The 16,200-nt window shown below is 44.3% G+C and overlaps 1 protein-coding gene across 4 annotated transcripts in view; it reads right to left on the bottom strand.

Moving 5' to 3' along the window:
* The window catches only part of TESMIN (testis expressed metallothionein like protein), a 47,394-nt gene that overhangs the window by 13,525 nt on the left and 17,669 nt on the right, over nt 1-16,200 (bottom strand). For 3 of the 4 annotated variants that reach the window (XR_011565019.1, XM_070783256.1, XM_070783257.1), the window contains exons 7-8: nt 14,653-14,724; nt 440-542 (exon numbers count right to left, since the gene is read on the bottom strand). Coding sequence is in view for 3 of the 4 variants with exons in the window: in XM_070783256.1 (XP_070639357.1) it covers nt 440-542; nt 14,653-14,724 (175 nt within the window). In the remaining variant the exon portion in view is untranslated. The remainder of the gene's footprint in view (nt 1-439; nt 543-14,652; nt 14,725-16,200) is intronic. The other variant, XM_019954635.2, reaches the window with a different exon arrangement.

Consider the following 16,200-nt stretch of genomic DNA (forward strand, 5'->3'; position numbering starts at 1 on the left):
CTGTAGAGATTGTTTTGTGAATATTCCTGGAACTTTTAAATGCATTTTTTTAACTGGAGTCTAGTTGCTTTACAATGTTGTGTTAGTTTCTGCTGCAATGAAGTGAGTCAGCTATCGGCACACAAAACCCCCCCTCCTGGGCCTGCCTCCCACTCCCACTCCCCATCCCACCCTTCTAGGTCATCACAGAACACAAAGCTGGGCTCCTTGTCTATAGAGCACGTTCCCTCTAGCTATGTGCTTTACACATGGCAGTGTGTGTATGTCAATCCTAATCTCTCAGTTTGTCCCACCCTCCCCTTCCCACACTCCCCGTGTCCACACGTCCATTCCCTACATCTGTATCTCTATTCTGGCCCTGCAAATAAGTTCATCTGTACCATTTTTCTAGATTCCACATATATGTGTCAACATGAGTGTATTTAAAGGAAATTTTTACCTTAATGGCCTTAAACCTTTCGATTTCATGACGTAAATTGTTGCAACAATTATTACAATTGCAGTTGTTGCAAAAGTCCCCGTTAGCAAAGCAATCACAGTACCTGTGGATAAAACAACACAAGCGTGTCAAAGGCACCCAGCGAGGAGATGAAGACAAGCGTGCATATACCTATGGGGGAAGGCTGGCCGGCACGCTGGGTCAGACACGACCTTTAGTTACCTGATTCTCCTGTTTCTGTGAAAATAGATCCACTGGGATGATGTTCTCCAGTGACCAACACAGAAGAGAGAGACTAGTGAAAATCATGGGTTTCATAACACAGCAGTCGGCAGAATAAACAATATTCCAGTCAATGTCCACTGGCATCCATTACCTCCTTCCCTTGATGCCCACTGCCCTTGTTCCAGGAGAGCTGTAAGCTGGTGAGCACTGAGCCATTCTCCCATCAACCATCCCAACCCAGCCAACATCACTGAATGCCAGTTCACTTCTCAGCCAGACCTTGCCTATGAGCAAAACCTAAGGGACCTAGAGGTGGACCCAGGCTTTGTCGCACTTTCACTCCATGTCAGCATGTGGAGGAGGGAGACACGACTGGGGCAGAAACACAGGTGAGTGCTGTCACATGTGGTAACACAGGTCTTCCACGTACTCAGAATCCACAGAGTAGCAGGCTGAGTAGACCTGTCTGAGCATCCACCTCCCACCCTGAGGTCCTGGAGTCAGACAGGCAGTAAGTACCCTGTGGCTCAGGCGGCCAGCACCTTCTCTGCTGTGTCATCCTTGAAGACCTCTCAGTGTTGATGACCATGAAACTGCTTCACACGCTCCTGCAGGAGCTTCCTCTCGTGCCGCATGACCGAGGCATTTATAGGCCTGAGGTTTTTCAGTATGAAGAGGGACAGGACACTTTCTTCAACTCATGTAAGAATTGAGCATCTGGACAGACTCCGAACAACCTACCTGTAAGCTGCACCCCTGAGAGGCTTTGGAAGGCTCATTAGCCACCCCACAGCTTCAGCTCGTGACTAGAGAGGACCCATAGTGTTCTCTTCCTGAGCACAGTTCATGGAAAAGAGCTTCATATGCAGGTTTAATATCAGCTCTGCTACTAGTTTCCCATGTTACCTGATCCAAGTTATTTGTTTCAGCGTCTAGAGCCAGGACATGGGAATTCTGCCACTTGACTGCCTGGTCTCCCAGAGTTGCTGAGGGAAGCCCTGAAGCCCTGGTGTGCTTCCTCCGACAGAGTGCTGCATGAAGGCAGGAGGGCCTCTGCATCTGGTTATATGGTGGACTAGATGCTTGCAGAAACTTTCCTGTTATAGAATTCCTAAGTACAATTATTTTAACATTTATTATTTTAATATTTTAAATAATGTGTCAAAATTCATGCCAAACAAAGAGGAGAGTAAAGGAGATTGTTGGATGTGAAAAGAAACTGTGAGCCAGAGGGGTGGGTCTGCAGCTGCCAAGTGCTGTCTGGGCCCTCTGCTGGTCCCTAGTGGCCCAAAGCTTGCGTTCAGATTGGCCGCTGCTACAGGAGACAGCGTCTGAGCTACAGAAGGTAGGAGCTGCATCAAAAACCCTTATAAAGTGTGAGTCCTTCAAAGGTAACCTTCCCACAAATCTACTTCGTGGAGATTTCAGAGCACAGGGACCAGAAAGAAGATCCCAGAAGGTTCTAGAAAGAATAATACAGGTTTCATACAAAGGGTGAGAAAAAATTTCATAACAACACCAGAAACTAGAAGAAAATGCAGCAAAGCCTTCCAAATCCTAAAGGAAAACTTAATTAGTTGAAGTTGAAAACCCTACCATCCATCCAAAGTGACCATCTTAGTGTGAGGACAGACATGACACTTTCAGACACGCACAGTCTGAAAACATTCTCTCCATCACTCTTGCTTGGGAAGCTGCTGGACGACATGCTGCCTGAAAACAATGCAGTGAATCAAGAATGAGGAAGATAATGCTATCCAGGAGCCAGGGGGTCAGATATGCGGAAGAAGCAAAGGAAACCCTGGGACCAATGCTGGAAGGAGGGTAAGGAGAACCGCACCTAGGGCTGAGAACCAGCCCCTTAGGAGCAGGACCTTGACGGCGGCAGGAAAGGCTTCCTCCAGACCAGGCCACTGAGCACCTAGCGTGTTTGCATGTGTTGAGAAAGCACTTACACAAGCAGAGAAGAGTTAAGGGTTAAGTTAGTGCTCGATACATTTAAAAACTAAGTATTAACGTGAGGGAGAAGAGAAAGAAGTTGAGGAAGAACAGTAATCAAACCTCAGATGTGTTTTCACAGTCATAAAAACACTACTGATCTAACAAAGTACATCTGATGTCTGGGAACAGGCCACGTGCATGTTGGGAGGGGGTTAGGTGTGAGTAGGAAGAGGAAAAGGCTAAATCCACATCTTTCATGGCACAAAAACAAGAGATCATGCTGAAACTGAAAAGCCAAGAAGCAGCGATGCAGGCATGTTATTTAGATTTATGGAGGCAAATACTAAAAGATTTGGTTAAGGGCCAAAAGCGTCTGGAGATCAGAAAATAAGGAACAATTACCAGGAACTACATTTTTTGGTCATAAACCTTGTATAATTATTAGACTTTTTTTTTTTTTTTTTGACTGAGCCACATAGCTTTCAGGACTTAGTTCCCTGCTGCTGCTGCTGCTGCTGCTGCTGAGTCACTTCAGTTGTGTCTGACTCTGTGTGACCCCATAGAGGGCAGCCCACCAGGCTCCCCCGTCCCTGGGATTCTCCAAGCAAGAACACTGGAGTGGGTTGCCATTTCCTTCTCCAATGCATGAAAGTGAAAAGTGAAAGTGAAGTCACTCAGTCTTGTGTGACTCTTAGCGACCCCATGGACTGACCAGGGCTCAAACCCAGGCCCTCGGCAGTGCAAATGCAGCGTCCTAACCACTGGACAGTCAGGGAATCCCCTATTTAGCTCTTTAAACTATGTACATATGACCTGGATAAAAGCAATAATTAAAAGTCAGAAAGGATAAACAAAGATAAAGAGTTAGATCCAGATTCAGCATAAAATGACAAAGAAGTTAGAAACATGGGAGAGATGAAGAGAAATGGTCCCTAGTTAGGGGGTCACGCATGACTGATAAGCATTACAGGACAGAAAAGAGAAGCAGAAGAGAGTTATACTTGGAGGATACCTGTGCTTTCCAGTTGTGGGTCCTCAGATTTCAGAAAACTAATGAACCTCAAAAAAGCAAATAAAAAGAAAAATCAAAGATAAAAAGAAAATTGTAAAAACACCAGAGAGAAAAGACATTACCTAGACTGACCAAAGACTTTGTGTTAGAAATAATGGAAAACAGTAGAACAATATTTTTATAGCATGGAGAGGAAAAACTGACAATCTAGAATTTTATACCTAGTTCAAGATATGTTTAGTCACCGAGATCCAAGCTAGGCACACTTCTTTTCTCACTCTACACACTTTGCTGGGTGATTTTATTTATTGACTACTTTTTAAAACTTTGGGCTTCCCTGGTAGCTCAGTTGGTAAAGAATCTGCCTGCTATGCAGGAGACCCCAGTTCGATTCCTGGTACAGGAAGATCCACTGGAGAAGGGATAGGCTACCCACTCCAGTATGCTTGGGCTTCCCTGGTGGCTCAGCTGGTAAAGAACCACCTGCAATGCAGGAGACCTGGGTTCAATCCCTGGCTTGGGAAGATCCCCTGGAGAAGGGAACAGCTACCTACTACTGGCCTGGAGAATAGGCCTGCAAAGAGTTGGACATGACTGAGCAACTTTCACTTTCTTTTTAAAAAAACTTTATGTAGAAGATTTGTAAATCTGTGTCACCAAAGTCTCATTTTCTTCTTTCACAAACATCAGGTAAGGGTTTCCTCACTTGCTGCTCATCCTTCCTCATCCCCATTCATTCTTTAATCTACTGCTCTCGGACCATCTTCCTGCCTCCTTCTAACTCTCAAAGGTGGTCAACAGCCTCCCTAACCAGAAAGTGCAAGGACCTCTGCACTGCATTTACCTCACAGCAGCGTGTGACACGATTAGGCTCCAAAACCATTTCCCTACTGCCTATCAGACATTTCCACCTTCAACTTAGGGTGTCCACACCTTAAGTTCTGACCTTCTCCTTCAGCCTTCACCCTGCTCTTGCTGTAGTCTCTCTGCATTTGTGGTGTCATCACCCACCCAGTGACATGACCCCAAGTCATTTCTGATGACTGCCTTTCTCTCTTTTTTCATATCCAAGAGGTTACCAAGTCTTCTGATTCTGGCTCAGAAATGTCTTTGCTAATTGTCTTCTTGATACAAGAAAATAACATTTGTTGTAGTTTTTTAGAATATAAATAAAAAGAAAAAATTAAAATAATTCAGAATCCTGCTCCCTAGAGATGACCATTTGGTGAATATATTTCAGAGTTTTTCTGTAAAACTATGCATGTTATCAATAACTATATGCTGTTTGATTACATATAATACATAAATAAAAACAAGATCATATTCTATACAGTTTCAATGTGATTTTACTATGTATCAAAGTTAGTAATCAATATGACAGCTTGCTTTTATTATCAATATGAGAGTTAATATTACATGTAAATAGATTTATGTCACTGTAATGACTGCACTGTATCCCACTCTGTAGTAACATCAGTATAGAGTGATGAACATTCAGATTATTTTGTACATTTTGGTATAATGAACAATATTACACAGATGGCACTGGCCTCCTTTCTGTTCCCAGAACCCGGTGCCCTCTCTCTCTTGCCATATGGCCTTTGTACCTGCTATTTCCTCTGCCTAGAATGCTCTTATCGACCCACTTTGAATCCACGTCTGCCTCATTAACTCCTGATTAACTCCTCCTCATCCAAAACCATTCCCTTCCTCAGGAAAATCTTCCTGGCTGTCATACTTGGTCAGTTCCCCCATTACCCTCTGCCCATCGCTGTTCCTTTGCCACACATCCACCACGATCTCTGTGTATGTGACTGTTATATTCATGTCTGTCTCCCCAGCTGGACTGTGAGTGTTGAGACGGCAGGGACCATAACTTTTCTTGTTAATTTCTGTTTTCTCTATCCCTGAAATCACAGGCATAAAAAATATTTGTGGAATGAATAAATGAGTGAAAAATGTGTATGTCTCTTTACACACAGTTTGCAGCGTCTCCTAATCTGTGGCTCTCCTCACCCTGCCGTCTCCGCCCGAGTCCAGGTCACCATCACTTTTGTCTGTGCTGTTGTGATGTCTCCTCACCTTCAGCTTCCTCCACTTTGCCATTAGTTTTTAAAACATAAATCAGGCAAAAAGGGAAGCGAGGAAAAAACGGTAATCAGAAAACACAAAAGTGGTACTCTGTATTTCTGGTGGGAATATAAAATGGTGTAGTCATTGTGAAAACCAGTAATGTGTTTCCTCAAAAGGTTAAATAATAAGTTACCATATAATTCAGCAATTCTACTTCAAGGTATATACCCCAAAGAAATGAAAGCAAGAACTCAGACAGACACGTGCACACCCATGTTTGTGGCTGCATTATGCACAATAGTCAAAGGTAGAAACAACCCAAGTGTCTATCAACAGATGATGGACAATCAGTGGATAAACAAATGTGGTCTATGATACAGTGGGATATTAATCAACCTGGAAAAAGAATAAAGTACTAATACATGCTACGACATGGATGAACCCTAAAAATATTATGTTAGTGAAAAAAGCCAGACACAAAAGCACAATACTGTATGAATCCACCTATATGAGGTGCCTGGAACAGGAAAACTAAGAGACAGAAGGTAGAACAGAGGTTTGCCAGGGGTTGGGGGTAACAGAAATCTATTTAATGGGTACAGACTTTCTATCTGAGATGACAAAAGGGTTCCAGAAATGGGTAACGGTGATGGTTGCACAGCATCATGAGTACAATTAATGCCACTGAATTGTGTATTTAAAAATGGTTAAAATGGTAAATTTTATGTTCTGCATATTTTACCATGATTTTAAAAAAGCAAGGTGCAGATTGCACATATGAAATGCTGCCATTTTGGGAAACAAAAGAACTTAAATAAATTTTAAGGCTTCAAAAAAAATTTATGAAACTTATTTGTGATACAAATAAGTCCACATATATCAATAACGAGACAAAGAATGCAAATAGATTTTAAAGTCTATTGACACATGGATTATTAGATTTGCTTTTTAAAAACCCGACTACAGGACTTCCCTGGCAGTCCAATGGCTAAGATTCTGTACTTCCACTGCAGGATGGTTCGAGCCCTGGTCAAACCCTGGTCACTGGTGGGTTCGAACCCTGGTCACTGCGTGGCATGGCCAAAAGAATAATAGTAATACAATAAGTAAATAAAACAAAATAAAAACCCAACTATATCTAGATGACAGAAGACACACCTAAAACACTACCACACAGAGCATGAACACAGAAGGACGGTAAGAGCACATTTGCTAATACAAACCAAAGAAAATATGGTGTAGTAACAGTAATATAAAAAAAAGCATACAAAGCAAAAAGCACTAGGATATAGAGTCACATTTAACAGTTAACGGAATAATTCACAAAAAGATACCACAATCATGAATTTGTACACCTTTCACTATAGGCTCAAAGTATATAAACAAAAATGGAATTATAAGGAAAAAATAAGCAAATTCACAATCATAATGAGACATCTTAATGAACTTTTATAAAAAACAGATAAATCACACAAAATTTAATAAGCATTTAGCAGATTTAAAAAACAAAACTAACAAACTTGAACTAGTGGATAGTAAATGCATCTAACAAATAGAGAATATACATTTTTAAGTTAATATAGAATATATTAAAAATTGACCAAACATTGTCATAAGGCAATCTTCATTAATTTCAAAGTATTGCTATCATACAAACCATATTATCTCAGCACATTATAATTAAACATAAAAATTGACAGTAAAAATGTTGCTTAAAAATACATATAAACAGATACATGCACATATATGCATACATATATATCTGGATACTTTGAAATGTACACCTAAATGATTCATGCAGTGAAGAGAACATTACAATGAAAATTACAGAATACTTTGAGTGAGTGACAATGAAAGTAGCACATACTCTTGGAGGATGCAGTAAAGCGGTACACAGAGCAAACTTATGGCTTTAAATGCATTTCCTAAAAAAAGATTGTAAATAAATATTTAACACAAAAAAGCTATTAAAACAAGGGAATAAAATGATAAAGTGTGAGGGAGAAAATGGGCTTCCCAGGTGGCACAGTTGTAAAGAACCCACTTATGATACAGGAGACGCAAGAGACTCAGGTGAGATCCCTGGATCAGCAAGATCCCGTGGAGAAGGAAATGGCAACCCACACCAGTATTCTTGTCTGGAAAATTCCATGGACAGAGGACCCTGGCAGTTTAGTCCATGGGGTCACAGAGTCAGACATGACTGGGCGTGCAGGCATGCATTGTAATAATTATTATATGAGGGAGAAAAGAGTTAAGAGTAAGAAGTAATGTTTTTAAAACAGGAATATAAGCAAGAAAGTCAATAAAACCAAAAGTTGCTGCTCTGAAATGACTGACAAAACAGACAAATCTCTCATGAGACTGATCAAGGAGAAGAAAAGATACAACAAACAATAGTAGAAATTAAAATTAGAAAAATTTAAAGCTCTAACTACAGATAGATAATTTTTAAAAATAACAAAAGAGTATATGAACAGACATATACTGAGACTTAAAAATGTCAATAATAATAATCAATAATCTTCAAGAAAACAATAATCTTCAAGAAAATATAAAATAAAATGGACTCAAGAAGAAGCACAAACTTAGAGACGGCAACAGCTTGTAAAGAGAGTGAATGAGTATTCCATCTCTTACCCCCACTCTAAATCCCAGACATTAAATCAAACAGCTTTATGCACAAAGCTTAATCAAACTTCAAAGAACTAATAAATCCTATCTTGCCCAACTTTTCCAGAGGCTAGAGAAAAAGAGGGTCCAGTGGGAATTTGGGAAGACTACTAATGCATTTTATTAGGCAATTCAGCACTAATAGCAATTTCAAACAAAGAAAATATGAGAAAGGAAAACTACAGATCTATCTCACTCATGAAAAAGATACAAAATCCTAACAAAATATTGAAAACTAAATCTAGCAGTGCACATGAAAGATAAAATCAATACATCATGATCAAATCGGGTTTAATCTCTGGCCTACGAGGGTGGATGACCATTAGAAAATGTTGTCATAGATCAAACTGTAAGATTAAAAGAGGAAAGCAATCTGATCATTTAAAAGAATGCAGGTATTTAAAAGGCTTTGATAAAATTCACCACTCATTTATACTAAGAATTAAAAAAGAAAGGCACTTAGGAACCCAGGCATACACAGAAGGACCCTTTCTGAGTCCGAGGTGGGCATGCAGCAGAAAACAGCCCACACACCCCTCGCTCTGCCCCTTGCCACAGCTCTAGTTGAGGGTGTGGTTGACTCTGCATCACTTCCCAGCTTCCTACACCACATGGTCTGACCACACGACTAGGTTCTGGCCAAGGGACGTTGGGTGGAAGTGGCTGTGGCAATCACGGATTATGCCTTAGAAGGTAAGGAGTGTGCCTTTACCCTGCTCTTTCCTCTTCCTCATGGCGGGAAGGCGACTGTGAGGGTGGCAGCTGGGGAATCACTCGAGGATGGCAGGACATCTGCTGAAGGAGGAGGAGGCACTAACGCCGACCAGCCACCACAAGAGCCCTGCTTGCCGTGCAGAGTCTGTTACAGCATCTAGGCATGTCCTCTGCATACTATAGAGCATTTCTCAAAAACCTATAGCAAATATCTTATTCAGGGAATAAAATTTAGGTAAGGGAATTTTAGAAGTGTTTCTATGAAAATCAGCAGCAAGGCAGTGCCCTGCCCCAGCATCCCCTCGTCACAGCTGTGGAGGTCCTAGCTAAGACCATACGCCAAGGAAAAGGAAAGGGTGGGAAAGACACCGTCAAAGACACTTTGCAGACAAAATGACTGCTTAAATACAGAGATGAAGGAAATTCACAGATGAATCGTTACAACTAAGAAGTGGGACAAAAAGCAAACCTTTAAACTTTTATAAATAGTCTATTGGCACATCTATTTAACCTTGGGATATGGCCAGATTTCTTAAACAAGGCACACAAAGGCAGTAACAATAAAGACATTTGGTAATTTTGACTATATTAAATTGAAAACTTCTGTTCAACAAAAGTCACTGCTCATTTTCTGCCGTGTGTATTGAGTGCCCAGTCGACAGCAGCCTTGCACTGGACGCTGGAGGTAGAGTTGTGAACAAGACACAGACTCCTCCCCATGAGGCCTTCCATCGAGCACACGTTCTCTCTCTCAGGGCTAGAACAAGGGTCAGACAGGGTCAAAAACCCATGTCTAGGGCCAGGACATACACCTTGGCCCTCAACCCAAATTCCACTCCCTTCTGTTACCTCTGTGGGCTCCCCTCTAAGCAGAATCACTTTTCCTCCTAGGAAGCTCAGGCTGATCTGCCCCAGTGGTAACAGCTATAATGGCAGCCACAAGATGAGAGTTGGAAAAGCACCGCCCTCTCTGGTCTCAGGCTCCTCCACGTGGTGGGTCAGTTGGACAGACATAAGGGTTCCAGTCTTCAGTGGAAGAAAATCCAGCTGCCTGCAGGTTGATGAGTGAGAGTGGGTGGCGCTGTCTCAGGGCCTGCCGCACTCCCGCGCCCGTGCCGCCTCACCAGTGCTGCCCGCAGTCTAGCTGGTCTTGCACGAGGTGTTTGTGTTGTCCTCCTTCCTCAGTGCACTCTCACCGTTGCCCAGGAAACCACGTCTACAGCCCTCACTCGAGGTTTGTGGCCCCTCTCTTGGCTATGAAACACCAGCGCATCATCTGCTGAAGATACTGTCCTCGAGGTACAGACTGCTGCAGTGCAGGCAGACAGCAACTTTCCAACCCTCTGTGGGTAGTCTTACTCTGTCACTTAATGAGAAAGTGACAATACTATTCAAGAAAATACCCAGGATGCTCTGTGGTACGTTCACTTCCCGCAGGCACATTGTAGCCTAAAATTTTAGTTGTAGTGCTTGAAAAGACTTGAGATGATACATTCCAAACTCATTCTTTGTTCACTGGCATCCTGGCATATCCCTGGCTACAAACACTTTAAAACTTTGGAACAACAATAAAAACAAAAATTTGAAGTATAAGATTTTTGAGTTTCAAGGGTAAACAGCAAAGGAACTGAAAACGGTGGCTCTAGCCAAGGGGGTTGAGTGCAGACTGTCCCCTCCTCTCCCACAGCAAGATGGCAGCAGATGATCTTTCCAGACATGGAGGCAAAGTTCAGAAAGCCTGAACACAGAAGTCACTGAAGTGGCGGCCTCTAGGGAGAAGTCTGGGGAGGGGGAGGGATGCAGATTATGATGCAGTTCTCTCCATTGTAATCACATATACTTACTGATTTTTACCCACGTGTATGCAGCACCTGGATTTTTAAAAAATACAATAATGTGGTTTTCTCTTTATTAATGGTCAATTAGTAGTAATCCCTCTTAACATTTATCCAAGAGAGATTCCCAATAATGTGGGACAAATAGACTCCAAGAAAATTAGATTCCACTGCTTTGAACATGACTTCGCTGCGGGGAAAAAAGCTAAAGGAAGCTAAGAGCTATGACTGGTGCTGATGCCATGCTGGCTAGTGCAGCCGCAGTGGTGAATCCACCCCTGACTGGCATCAGGATGGGTACCTGTGGCACACGGAGACAGAGTGGTGTTGCCACCAGCACAAGCACACAGATCTCACCAAGAAGGTCCACTGGGTTGAATATGCCCATTTCTAGCCTTTCCAAAAGCAGTATTTCTGGAGATAATTGGTTTTTCAGTGGTAGATTGATACCAACCAAAGATGCACTGTTCAGAGTGCTATGTGTTAATTTTTGGTGGAAACAGCATCCCCTCCGGTGCCTATAATGTTCCCAGCCTTTATTCAGGGCCCCCTGCTTCTCAGGATGCTGCTACTGAGGAAGCAAAATCACCAGTGCTGAGTGTGAATTTAGAGGTGCAGAGGCACAGAACACACCGGGAGGGCTGCACCTCCCCTGTGCATGGCACCCGCACTTCTCTGGAGTGGGCGGCCCCCGCAGCCCCCAGACACAATGTCTGCCTTCCCAGGACAGCACCACAAACACTCTGAACCTCCTCTTCATTTGTTCCAACGCTGACCAAGCCCCCTTGTGATGATAAAATCTTTCCTTAGCAGGTTAGTCACCGATTAATCTGGAAAGCTGCTTCTAGGCAAGAAGCTATTTCTTGGGCCTTTCCATTATGAAGTAATCAATAAGTAACCCTTCTTCACTTTAGCTTGGTGGCTCAGACAGTAAAGCATCTGTCTACAATGAGGGAGACCTGGGTTCGAGCCCTGGGTTGGGAAGATCCCCTGGAGAAGGAAATGGCAATCCACTTCAGGACTACTGCCTGGAAAATCCCATGGACAAAGGAGCCTGGTAGGCTACAGTCCATGGGGTCGCAAAGAGTTGGACACGACTGAGCGACTTCACTATTCACTAACCCTGCTTCAGTTCAGTTCAGTTCAATTCAGTCGCTCAGTCGTGTCCGACTCTTTGCAACCCCATGAATCGCAGCACGCCAGGCCTCCCTGTCCATCACCAACTCCCGGAGTTCACTCAGACTCATGTCCATTGAGTCAGTGATGCCATCCAGCCATCTCATCCTCTGTCGTCCCCTTCTCCTCCTGCCCTCAATCCCTCCCAGCATCAGAGTCTTTTCCAATGAGTCAACTCTTCACATGAGGTGGCCAAAGACCTTGAGTTTCAGCTTTAGCATCCATCATTCTTTCCAAAGAACACCCAGGACTGATCTCCTTTAGAATGGACCGGTTGGCTCTCTTTGCAGTCCAAGGGACTCTCAAGAGTCTTCTCCAACACCACAGTTCAAAACCATCAATTCTTCAGCACTCAGCCTTCGTCACAGTCCAACTTTCACATCCATGCATGACCACTGGAAAAACCATAGCCTTGACTAGACAAACCTTTGTTGGCAAAGTAATGTCTCTGCTTTTCAATATGCTATCTAGGTTGGTCATAACTTTCCTTCCAAGGAGTAAGCGTCTTTTAATTTCATGGCTGCACTCACCATCTGCAGTGATTTTGGAGCCCAAAAAAAATAAAATCTGACACTGTTTCCACTGTTTCCCCATCTATTTCCCATGAAGTGATGGGACCAGATGCCATGATCTTCGTTTTCTGAATGTTGAGCTTTAAGCCAACTTTTTCACTCTCCTCTTTTACTTTCATCAGGAGGCTTTTTAGTTCCTCTTCACTTTCTGCCATAAGGGTGGTATCATCTGCATATCTGAGGTTATTGATATTTCTCCCAGCAATCTTGATTCCAGCTTGTGCTTCTTCCAGCCCAGCGTTTCTCATGATGTGCTCTGCATATAAGTTAAATAAGCAGGGTGACAATATACAGCCTTGACGTACTCCCTTTCCTATTTGGAACCAGTCTGTTGTTCCATGTCCAGTTCTAACTGTTGCTTCCTGACCTGCATACAGTTTTCTCAAGAGGCAGGTCAGGTGGTCTGGTATTCCCATCTCTTTCAGAATTTTCCACAGTTTATTGTGATCCACATAGTCAAAGGCTTTGGCATAGTCAGTTTTCATTCCAGTCCCAAAGAAAGGCAATGCCAAAGAATGCTCAAACTACCGCCCAATTGCGCTCATCTCACACGCTAGCAAAGTAATGCTCAAAATTCTCCAAGCCAGCCTTCAGCAATATGTGAACGGTGAACTTCCAGATGTTGAAGCTGGTTTTAGAAAAGGCAGAGGGACCAGAGATCAAATGGCCAACATCCTCTGGATCATGGAAAAACCCTTCTTAGAGACATCTTATTTCCAAGTCCTTAAGAGCCGCCTCACTTCGTCCCCAGTCACAGTGTACATACCTCGCTCTAGGCTTTACGGGTTGTTCATGGGCAACCCAGTCGCCGGCCCAGCCAGCAGCATGGCAGCCCTTGTCCACAGGAACCCCTTCACCCCCCAGCTCCGTCCACTCTCATCTCTGCCACCTCGTCCTCCACCGCATCAGAAGTTTCCATCTGGGCTGGCCACTCTGGCTCGACAGTGTCACATGGTCCAGGCTTTTCTCTCTGTTCTCCTTCCTCCTCACCCAGCTGCATTATTAGAGTTCCTGATCAATAGTCTCATGGTGTGTCCAACGTTCAGAGAGGTATAGGACTTGCATTCACAGACTAAACCAAAGACAACTCAGTATTTACATACAGTCAACCCTAGATTTTAACATTAACTTAAAAAATCAATTTGTTTGTTCAGTTTTGTTTTGTGAACCAAGTTTCACAGACTTCTGGATTTTTACCCACTTCTGCACCCCCACATCACTGTCCCATCAATGGAGCTCTCAGTGACTTCAGCAGGAGCTCTCCAATGGAAAAATCATGTGGAGATAGTGGTTAGGGTTGTTAGACATCGGCACAAGGCGTATTCTCCCCTTCCATCACGTAACTTAAAGCTAGGCAGGCACTCAGGGCAGAAGCTGAGAGCAGACAGATTGCACGGATGCACCTCCACATGACAGGCGGGGACGGGAGCTCAAGGGCACGGTGCCACCAGTCATGGTGACCGGTCCACATCCTATTCCAGCCACACAGTCCACCCCAGCCCGGATTCTGCTTCACAACCTGCCCTACCACCCCCCCCCCCCCCCGACTGAGCCTCCCAGGAAGCTGGCATCCCTGGGGGAGAATTGTTCTGAGAAGAATTCAATATAGAGTAAACCAATTCATCCAGCTTTTAAAAACTAAGATGCGGAAATGTTACAGTTAATGCTCAACAAGAATGCAGTGTTTAGCACTTGTTGGAGGGGCTGGAGAACGTAAACCAAAATCCAAGAAAATCACACCACTTGAGGCGCAGGCAGAGTCTTTTACTAAGTTAGTTGGTCAAGATAATACCGAAAGATCCCAACCAGGCTTATGCAGAAGGTGCTGTTTCTAGTCTCTCTGGTTTACGAGGAGCGTGAGTACACGGCTGTTGAGTCTTAACTGTAGCATATACACTACTAGCCGTTCACGTTTGTCTGGACCCTGCTCCACTTACTGATTTCTATACAACCTTATTTCTACTTAATAATGAAGGATTTGCGATTACTTACAATTTCAGACACTGGGATTTGGTACAGTTACATGGCTTTTTAGACTTTGTGTCCAATGAACTAAGAGTTACTCTATAAAGATTAAAAAAGAAAATGTATTCAGATCATTACTCTTCAAAAAGAGAATTAGCTAAGCAGCTGGTGTTTTTGAACAAAGACTGAAAATCTCAACACCAAAGAGTTATAGGTATCATTTATTAGTGCCAGATCATAAGATGGAGCGGCATGCACATTCACAATGTGAGTAGCAGGCCTGGCCAGGTCCAGCTGCACGCCCAGAGACCCTATCGCTGTCTCCTCCCCAAGCCCGCACACATAGTCTCGGGGAGCAGATGGCCGAACTCGAGGGCACAGGCCCCAGGGAAAGTGAAAGTGAAAGCAAAAGCATTAGTCACTCATCATGTCCGACTCTTCACGACCACATGAACTGTAGCCTGTCAGGCTCCTCTGTCCATGGGATTCTTCAGGCAAGGATACTGGAGTGGGTTGCCACGCTCTTCTCCAGGGGATCTTCCCAACCCAGAGATTGAACCTGTGTCTCTTATGTCTCCTGCACTGGCAGGCAGGCTCTTTACAACTATGACACACACCGTTTTGGGGAGCAGAGGAGGGAGAGATATTTCATGTCACTGGGGCCTTGGACCTTCCCCAAGCTTCTTCCATTGATCTGTTTAAACCTCTACTGTGTGTGGCTCCCCACACCAAATAGATTTCTATTTCTGTATTTTTCAAATCAGAACACTAATGAAGAGTATAAGCTAAAGAAACAACAGATAAACCATCGTCCACTGTGTTAGAGCTGACTAGTATTACCACGAGTATCACATGTGTTTTGAATGTTATCATGTGGGTACTGGGGACTGCCCTCCTAACTGTTCCTTTGGGGATTAGCCCAGAAGCCGTTTTCAGGGGCATCAGAAGGGGCGAGGTGAATGTGTGCTGGATACTGCTAAACCTGAGGGAGGCTGCGGGTTAAGAAACGGACAGGCTCCCAAGCGCGGCTCAGAAGCACTGCTGCCTGAGGGCACTTGGGATGTCAGCTCTGTGAGATGGTGGGTAGACCCTGGGGTTGAGCAGGAGCACACATGCCCAAACACCGCCTGTGAGCAGGGCTCCCCCTCCCTGGGCCTGTGGCCCTCGAGCTCAGCCTCCTGCTCCCCGAGGCTGTGTGCACAGGCTCTGCCTCTGTGGCCCTGGCTGCTTCTGAGACCACGTTTTGGTCTTGGTCTCCTCAGGAGCTCCGGCAGTGCTCGGTACACACAGGCTTGCTGACAGCCTCCTGGCAGCCTGCAGAGCACGGGAGCCACCCTCTGCCTGTGCGCTGCGCCCTCACACACACAGCTGTCTTGAGTCAGGGGAGGTCAGTCTAACCTCAGCTCAGGCCCCCGCCCCCGTGCTCTGGAAGCTCCCCTCATCAGGGCTCCGCCTCTCTCCTCACCGTGGGTTTCTGTTCCAGGAGCCCTGCCCTCTCTCATCGGAGGCCATAAAGGTCCCCGACTCCCGGCTGAGCTGCTGTGTGCTGCTTCTTCTGGAGATGTCTCCCATTTT

The sequence above is a fragment of the Bos indicus genome, chromosome 29 (genome assembly GCF_029378745.1).
Source record: "Bos indicus isolate NIAB-ARS_2022 breed Sahiwal x Tharparkar chromosome 29, NIAB-ARS_B.indTharparkar_mat_pri_1.0, whole genome shotgun sequence".
Taxonomy (NCBI): Eukaryota; Metazoa; Chordata; class Mammalia; order Artiodactyla; family Bovidae; genus Bos; species Bos indicus.